At 48.3% G+C, this 9,558-nt stretch overlaps 1 protein-coding gene across 1 annotated transcript in view; it reads left to right on the forward strand.

Moving 5' to 3' along the window:
* ELK1 (ELK1, member of ETS oncogene family) overlaps positions 1–8,624 on the forward strand; it is a 22,729-nt gene extending 14,105 nt beyond the window's left edge. Inside the window, exon 5 of the mRNA XM_015417283.1 lies at positions 8,044–8,624. Within this exon, the coding sequence (XP_015272769.1) occupies positions 8,044–8,142 (99 nt within the window). The 3' untranslated portion in view covers positions 8,143–8,624. The remainder of the gene's footprint in view (positions 1–8,043) is intronic.
* The last annotated feature ends 934 nt before the right edge of the window (positions 8,625–9,558 follow it).

The following is a 9,558-nucleotide window of genomic DNA, read 5'->3' on the forward strand; positions in this document are numbered from 1 at the left end:
GGGAAAACCATAGGGTTTTCCCATGTATGGCTGTGGCCCCGCCCCCAGCGTGCCTGCGTCACTTCCAGGTGACGCGCACGCCGGGACCGAGTTCCGCGGTGGCGGAAATCGGGCCTCCGAAGCGGGGGTTTACCCGCCACCTGCCCCCACTTGGCAGCCCTAGCCCCTCCCCAAACCCCGCCCTCTCCCGGATCCACCCCCAAAGTCTCCAGGTATTTTCCAACCCAGGCCTGGCAACCCTATAGCATCAGGTATCCATGATGACTTTCCCCTCCCTTCCTGTTCTCTGCTTCTTCTGACTTTTTCAAAAATGCTAGTACCTTAAAGAACATCCAGACCAGCATTTTTTCCAAATGGTCTGCTTCCAAAGATGTAGTCACGAGGTGGGGTGGGGGGGCTGTGGGGAACTTGTGCCCCTGAGTGGTATTCTAGGCTTTGCCCCTGAATTTTCACCTTCCTTTTTTTTTTTAATTTAAAGCGGGAGGGACCAATGCTTTTAATTAACAGTGAAAATGTGTAGACAGAATTCTGCTTAATTGCTCAGTAGATGTAACCTCTGCTTCTGCCTTCCAGCGTTCCGAACAGTTAGTAGGTTAAGTGAACAGTGTTTGGGTACAGGGGATTTATTTAGAATTCTATTTCATTTTTACTGAATGCAATAAATTAAGGATGTGGAATTGTCTGGTGTAGCTTGTTCTCATTAGTTCTTGGAAGATAAGCAGAGTCAATACTTCAACAGGAGACCTTTAAGGAAGACTCTGCAGAGGAAGGCGATGGCCAACTACTTTCTGCTTCTCACTTGCCTTGAAAGCCCCTTGCTGGGGTCGCCATCAGTCAGTTCTGACTCGATGGGGCATAAATGCATGATGTGCTAAATTCAATACCTTTGCATTTCTTTGGTTACAGACTATTTGTGTGTTGGTTTCTGCTTAATGAATTAATTAACTATCGTATGGCATTGTGTGGAGTATAATGAAAAAAGGAAAAAGAACTGTGACAATTTAGCGCTTGGTAATATATTCATATATCATAATCTTGGTGACGTATTAGAAATATACTGTTGATTCACTTCATCATGAGGCATTCAGCAATTATAGCCCATTGAAGAACATAGCTGTAAGCATAGCCTCATGATGAAGTGAATCAACAGCATATTTCTAATACGTCACCAAGAGAAATGAATTGTTGAAAGACAGTTTTTGTACACACCCTTGTTCAGAAGATCATTGTCGAAACGGCACATCATTCCAGAGACCACCGTCTACATTCACTATATATATTACTTATTTTCTGTTATTGTATATTCTGATTTATGAATATATTATCAAGCGCTAAATTGTCACAGTTCTTTTTCCTTTTTTCATTGGTCTTATTACTGTGCCCATTCTTGTAACTATTGTGTGGAGTATAGCCAGGAGATCCTAAGATTGTCTGGCAGCCGGAAGTTCTAGCTCTTTAACGTTATGCACCACTAGGTGGCAAGCTAGACTTATTTTTGAGGCAAGAGACATCTCAGAGGTACTTGGCCATTGCCTGCCTCTGTGTCATGACCCTGGTATTCCTTGGAAGTTGCCAGTTCAAATACTAGCCAGGGCCGACCTGGCTTAGCTTCCGAGATCTGACGGAATCAGGCTAGCTTGGGCCATCCCACGTTTCTGCTGTTTCCTATTGACTCAGTGCCTCTTCTGCTGAGTCCCACAATATCGAGGTGGGTTGCTGCCGTCCACACCGTATTGTTTGTTAGCGTTCGTGCTTTGTTCTATTATGTTTCCCTTTCTCCACCAGAAATCTTAAAGAGGCACACGCTTTCAAATCATAGGTCTGGCAAAAATCACACATTGTTCCAGTTCTGCCTTTTCACTCTCTCGAGAAACAAAACTAGGGGTTTTAAATCAGGTACAGGGAAAGCTTTGCTATCCGGCACTCGATTATCCAGAACATTCAGTTAACTGGTATTGCCAAGAGACTCAGCTCTTCCCCCCCTCAGCCACCATTTTTATTTTACGTATTTAATTCATTTACACCCCACCTTTCTCCCCGATGGGGACCCAAAATGGCTTACATTGTTCTCCTCTTCTCCATTTGTATCTCCACAACAACCCTACGAGGTAGGTTAGGCTGAGAGAATGTGACTGGCCCAAAATCACCCAGTGAGCTTCCAAGGTACGACTGGGCATTTGAACTTCGGTCTTTCACCAGTACACCACACTGGCTCTCATACCCCAGCATCTTCACGTACCCTCTGGTGCCCCCCTCCTCCTGCCTTTCTAGCTGGATGCCTCTAGCTGTCGCTTGGCTTCTTACAGCAGTGGTGCCACCTGGTGTCGTTCTTGAGTGCCTGCTTTGGGTGCCAGCCGGCCTTGAGCTGTTGGGTGCCAGCTGTGCTGGAGAACTTCTGGAGAACTTGCTGAGCAACTGGTCCACTTGTATGCCTGCTGCATAGGTGGTTCGGGGGAAAGGGGAAGGGTCCCACTAGGCATGAAGAAGAAGAAGAGAAGAGATCGGATTTACACCCCACCCTTCACTATCTGACGGAGTCTCAGAGCAGCTTACATTCTCCTTTCCCTTCCCTTCCCCTCCCTTCCCTTCCCCTCCCCTGTGAGGTAGGTGGGGCTGAGAGAGCTCTTTCGAGGACTGCTCCTGAGAGAACAGCTCTGAAAGAACTTGTGGCTGACTCAAAGTCACACTAGCAGCTGCATGTGGAGGAGTGGGTAATCGAACCCGGTTCTCCCAGATTAGTGCTCCTGACCACTATGCTTAGGGACTGGGGACTGTCAACTTGGTGTTTCCAGTGGGGCAGGCTCGGTTGCTGCAGATCCCTCTGGGTAGTGGGAGGGGCTGAACGATAAGCTTGAGCATCCAGAATGTTTGATTCACCAGAAGCCCCCATAACCTATCAGTGCCAGATAAGAAAACTTTTACTGTCTTCGCTTACAGTGAAATTGCTCCATTGCACCCGTTGGAAGGGGCTGTGTGGCTCGGTGGAAGAGCCTCTGCTTGGCATGCAGAAAGTCCCAGGTCCAATCCCAGCATCTCCAGTAAGGATCGGGTTGCAGGTGATGTGAAGGACCTCTGGCCGAGATCCCGGAGGGCCTCTGCCTGTCTGAGTAGACAAGACTGACCTTGGTGGACCGATGGTCTGATTCAGTATAACAATGAAAACAAGTGGAAACAGACCGTAAAACCCAATTGTCAATGTACGTTGACACCAATAACTTCAAAAGTATTACAACAGAACACTTAACAGTTCAACTGCCCTAGAAACTGACATGCAAACGTTGCAAAAGACACTCCAATGTGCGAGTCGTGCGCAGTTTCCTCTTGTTTTCAGTGATTCAGTATAAGACCGCTTCGTGCGCATTTCACGTGTGTTTCATTCATCCAGACCTCTTCTTGATGTTCCCAATTAATTTATTTTGGGAGAAGCTAACCCAGGTTTCTCCGCAACTCCATTTCAGTGTCCTTTTCTGGGCAGGATCTGGGTGTGACAGTGCTCCCTCTAAGCTGTGGAGTCTTGTGAGCAAAAATTCTCCTTTGTGAGCTACTGGGTTAAAGTTGTGAGCGAGCGATTTGGCTACTGCATAAACTAGTTTGCTCTGGCGCCCTCCTTCCTGAGCTAAGACAAAAATGTGTGAGTTGGAGGCTAAAAAACTGTGAGCTAGCTCACGCTAACTCAGCTTAGAGGGAACATGGCAGCGCAACTTCCAAATTTGAGGGAGAGAAGGAAACTCCCCCCAATCCAGGAGGAATAGTGTGATGGCCATACAATGCGTGGAGATGATGTTATTTCTATGTTCTTCTGTAGCTTAACAGAAAAAGACGTTCCTTTCATTTCATTAACAGGTAGAAGTTGCATATATAAATGACCGTTGGTGGCTTTGGACAGCTGGCGGTTACTTGCTAAGGAATGTGCTTGTCTTCTTGGGTGAAGACAGAAAGTTTAGTAGGTTCTGAATGCAATACTCTTGAGCTTTTCATTTGCTTCGCAAGAAGTAGTCTCGCAGTGTCGTAAAACGCACTATTCACTGTGGGCAATAAAGGCTAGTATTGTCCTCCTGGGTGCCTGTCTGTTCCTCTTGTGCTGGTCACCACACCTTAAAAAGGATATCATAGCTTCGGAAAAAGTGCAGAAAAGGGCAACTCGACTGATAAAAGGGTTGGAACACTTTCCCTATGAGGAAAGGTTAAGGCACTTAAGGGTCTTTAGCTTGGAGAAACGACGACTGAGGGGTGACATGACTGAGGTTTATAAGATTATGCACGGGACAGAGCAGGTAGAGAAAGAGAAAGAGGTACTTTTCTCCCTTTCTCACAATGCAAGAACTCGTGGGCACTCCATGAAATTGCTGAGCGGTCGGGTTAGAACGGATAAAAAGAAGTACTTCTTCACCCAAAGAGTGATTAACACATGGAATTCACTGCCACAGGAAGTGGTGGCGGCTACAAGCATGGACGGCTTCAAAAGGGACTTAGATAAGCATGTGGAGTAGAGGTCCATCAGTGGCTATTAGGCACAAGGCATAGATAGGGGCTCTGGGGCAAGTGATGCTCTGTCTTCTTGGTGCTTGGGGTGGGGGGCAACAGTGGGAGGGCTTCTAGTGTCCTGGCCCCACTGGTGGACCTCCTGATGGCACCTGGTATTTTTGGCCACTGTGTGACAGAGTGTTGGACTGGATGGGCCTTTGGCCTGATCCAACATTGGCGTCTCTTATGTTCTTATGTTCCTCTCTATACAGCTGGTAAATGTGTTATTGACAAGTGTACTATCAGGCTGCTGTCGCACAGAGGTCTGGCTCTGGATCTGGTGTCTTAACTGGAGCAAGTTTCTCTTTTTTCGAGTCACCCACAGGACTTCACCCCCTAGTCATCTGCTTTCTGTGTTTTTCTCCACATTGGCATTGGAAAGGTCGCAGTCAAAGAGTTTTTGCATGCTTGTTATGGGCAGGAAGGGATGCATTTCTGTAGATCTTTGCTCACATTCACACAATTTCCCTTTCCTCAGTCCCCCACAACTTACGTTCCCTGCCACACCACTGGAGGTCTCTTTTAAAACATCATAGAGTTGGAAGGGACCTCCAGGGTCATCTAGTCGCATCAGTGCTTGATCGGCACCGGGGGAGGGACAGGACGTTCTGCAGTTTGAGAGGGGTTGGTGAGCACCACCCGCCAAAAGCAGTTTCCGTAGAAGGTGGAGCCAAACCCAAAAAGGTTTCTGCAGGAGGTGGCGCTAAACAGAATACCTCTTCCTCATAGCTTCTGGGAAGAAGGAAAGCCTGAATGGAGAATGGAACCATACATTGACTAAGGCAAGACCAGGTGTTTACCAGTCCTCCAGATTTTCTGGTGGAAAACGCTTCCATTTACAAGGGCAGCCAGTAGTAACAAGCCCGGACGTACAGTTTACTTTCTCAAAAGCTTGGTTGGGGCACTAAGTTGGGGGACCCTGGACTACCATCACAGTGTAATTGACATCTTGCTAAAACTGGAAATCTGTGATTGGTAGATCCTTGCAATCTGACACTATAGAGGTATGTCAATTACCATTTTTTTCAGTAGCCCCCAAACGCCCTCTGGTGGAAGGGGGAAACGGTGGCCGCAGGGAACAGAGCCGAGGGCAGTGCAGGGAAAACTACCACACGGATCATACACGGCCTTTGCAAATGCCTCTGCGTTCTCCGCAGCCTCGAAAAGAAGACGGAAAAGTAGTTGCCGTGTGCAATCGGGCAGTCTCTAGCACTCCCTCCTGACAAGGAGATTAATGGTTTAAAAGCCACTTCCTACCGCTCGGGGAAGCAGAGAACCTTGAAACAAGTCTGCATGGAAACACAGTGGGACATGAAGTGCCACAAGTGCCCGTCTTTGCTTTGAAAGCTGCAAAACCCAAACGAGCAGATGCAGGCAAATTAAATCATGTGTCTCTGGGATTTGGCATGTGTGTGTGTGAAAAATACACTGAGCTGAGAAACGCTGGGAATGGAGGGGTGTGGAGAGGGGTGAGGCAGACTGTGGCTAGAATCTGTGAGGGACGCTGCGTGGAATTTGATCAGCATCAACGGGGGGACGGGACGCGGTGTAGCCATGGCCTCAATCCATGCCCTTAATGGTCAGGACTGGACGGTTCTTTGGTATCCCTGCCCCCCTTAGACTTTGTCTTTTTGATATGGGGAAAGTTGATGATATTGTACATTATATTCTGAGGTGCCCATGGCATGAAGCCCCTAAGGCTAAAGTAAAGGTTCCCTTGCTCGAAAGCCAGTCGAATCCGACTCTTGGTTTGCAGTGCTCATCTCTGTTTCAAAGCCGAAGAGCCAGCGCTGTCCGAAGACATTTCCGTGGTCATGTGGCCGGCATGACTAAACACCAAGGCGCACGGAACGCTGTTACCTTCCCACCGAAGTGGTACCTGTTTATCTACTTGCAATTTCTTGCTTTCGAACTGCTAGTTTGGCAGGAGCTGGAACTAGAGACGGGAGCTCACTCCGTCATGCGGCACACTCGGGTCTCGAACTGCTGAACTACTGACCTTTCACAGCCTGCAGTTCAGCGTCTTAACCACTTGAGCCACCGCAGCTCCTTCCCTATTATTCTGCAGCGTAATGGACTCTCCGATCTGGACCTGGTCAAATTTTTACTCCCAGATCTTGACCACTATGTCTCTAGCAGAATGGCGTTATTTGCCTTAGCAACGTGACAGTGCAACTACCGTATGTGTCACTGGATGAACGTAACAAAAGTCCCACTGGGTGCTTTCTTTCCTTAGGGAAAAGCCACGAAAAGATGAGGGAGGGGTTTGATTGGAGAAACAGAGGAAAGAGAAGGGACAATAAGCCCTTATCTTGCCTTCGGTGTTGAGCTGCCCACTTTCTCCGGATTAGGCCTCTATCAGCTGCTTCCTCTCCCACCCTTCCACCCCTGCTTAAAATGCGTGTTTGCACTTGCTTGGAGGCCTGTTTTTTTAAAAAAACCAGTGGGTTGAGCAGAGAGACAGTGACATATCAGATTGCCTGCTCAGGGTTTGGAACTACCTGGAGATTTTGGGGGTGGAGCCTGGGGAGGGGAGGAGCCTCAGCAGGGTATGATGTCATCGAGTTCACCCTCCAGCGCAGCCGTTTTCTCCAAGGGAACCAATCTTAGTCATCTGGAGAGCAATCGTAATAGTGGGAGATCTCCAGGTGACTCACATATAAGCTCCTCAGCTCTCAAGCACACAGTGCCCAGTTTGGGTTGTGACTGCGGAGCATGGGGGAGGGACTTCAGCCTTCCCGCTGCGGCATTTTTCTGACCCGAAACAGTCCTGGTGGGTGCTATTTGACCTGTAGGGGAAACTCGCGAGTATACACGGGGGGGTTTCCCAAATGAGCCAAAGAGGGTACCCGCGGGACCATTGCGGATTGGGGAAATGGTGTTTGGTGGGAGGCAAAGCCCCTTCTTCCCATGTATCAGTCGTGATCTGAACTGGGCACTGCACATGTGGGAACTGAGAAGAACCTGCTACTTTCATGTGACTTTTACAGTAGGACCCAACCTGTGTGAATGTGTATTTTGAACAGTGAAGCAGAACATGAGAAGAAGGTTCAAATACCCTTCCTCTCAGCCAGGATTTTGTGGCTTGTGAGACAAAAAATTTTTCCAGTGAGGCCACCATTATTTTCCATAATGATGTACCCCTCTCCCTCCCCTCCTGCAAGATTTAAAGGGCCCTTCAGTTGATCGGCAGGGAGCACATGGCCTGCCAATCAGCTGAAGGGACCTTTAAATCTTGCAGGAGGGGAGGGAGAGAGGCGCGTGCCACCCCCTTCTTCTCAAAAGCGTTTAAAGGATCCCTTTAAATGCTTTTGAGAAGAAATGGGGGACCTTTAAGAAGCAGGGGCCCTTTAAGGAAGGGGGCTGACCTCCAAATAGCCCCACCATCGCTATGGGCCAGTTTCCGCTTCTTTCCTGCTCCAGACTCCGCCCCCCCCACGGAGCTGCTTGGAAAAGCATCCATTTGGGCTTTTGGTTCACTCAGTTCCCTGAGTCTCTGCTTCTCTCTCTCTCTTTCAGTTTCCCAGTAACTCCAGCTCACAAGTTCACATTCCTTCGCTCAGTGTGGATGGACTCTCCACCCCCGTCGTCCTTTCTCCAGGCCCCCAGAAGCCATAACCTTTCCTCTCCACATCGCTGTTATCTCTCCTTGCTTCTGCCAATGAAACGGCTTTCGTTTCTTTCCAAGAAGCTGGGATTAGACAGCTACATGTCTCTTCGTTGACTGCAAGAATCCCTTTGGCAAACCGAGGACCGCCGCCCTGCTTGAGGGGTGAAAGCAACACAGCAGCGGATGCATTCACTAGCTTGGAAGTGCCGGGATTTTCCTTGAAGCCAAAACGGAGTCTCCCTAACACCAAGAAGTCCACGTGCTGCACCTGCCTGCTTCTGAGAAGTTTGATATGGCCCTCCGATACCTCATTTGGGGCAAAGGGGATATATCCTCGTTTATTTGTTCCCCTTTCTGCTTTAAAGGGTTGTCCATGTTGACTTTTGATGGGGCAGGATGGGGCTCCCTTTTGCACCCCCCATCTTGGTATCCTTTCTCTTTTAATGGAGATGATTTGGGGGTGATGGTCCAAGGTCAAGAGGGGCTACCTTCTTCTTCGGCCCTCTAAGATAAATCAAATATCTCGTCCTTGTCACCTTGTCTGGGATTGGTTTTGATTAGGTAATTGAAGAGGGGGTAGACTTCGCCAGTCATGTTCGGTTTGGCTGTGTGTAGGGGACTGAAGGTGTATCGGCCATATTTATTTTGGCTGTGTGGTAATTTTAGCCATGGCCAGGATGTTGGACTGTAAGCCATGTTTGTTTTGGCTGGGTAGAGTAGACTGAGGAAATTCAGTCATCATTGTTTTGAGGCTGAACAGGAGTAAGAATGTCAGCGCTGGCTGCATTGGTTGTTGTTGAACAGGGAGGAGAAGGCACTGTTGACCGTGGGTTGGATTCAACCAGCATTTCCACTGGTGAAAAAGGGAAGAAAGGTGTCTCACCTTTTACCACCAAACAGGCTGTGCTGGGGATTATGGGACCTGGGATAGAGATAACAAGGTTGGGTATTGACTAAGAGTCGACTGGATTCAATCCCATGTTTCTTCATGGGTAAAAAGGATATCGCTATGGATTGATCACTGATTTAGCATGATGTGGGAGAGGAAGAAGACTTCAACATGGGCAACAGAGTGGAAGGGAATACTGCCAGTCATATTCAGTTTTGTCAGATGAGGTAGCAGTGTCAGCCATGTTTGTTTGGGTTGGACAATGTTGACCATGTTTTCTTTGGTTCATTGAAATACGGGGGATGTTGCTAAGTGTTCCTTGGGGATATGTCAGATGTGCCATCTTAGACAATAGCAGTGGAAGCTTTGGGTATGTTGCCACTTTTTTAGACACACTTCCTGAAGGTCGGAGGTCACCAGTTCGTCATTGCGGAGACCAGAGAAGGGAAGCCCCTCCTACAAGGGGAACCTTCTCTTTTTGCAGAATGGTTTCCTTAATTTATTTCCTGACGATCATAGGTCACCGTAGAAATGA

The sequence above is a fragment of the Gekko japonicus genome, unplaced genomic scaffold (assembly GCF_001447785.1).
Source record: "Gekko japonicus isolate JY-2015 unplaced genomic scaffold, Gekko_japonicus_V1.1 scaffold1748, whole genome shotgun sequence".
NCBI classification, from domain to species: domain Eukaryota; kingdom Metazoa; phylum Chordata; class Lepidosauria; order Squamata; family Gekkonidae; genus Gekko; species Gekko japonicus.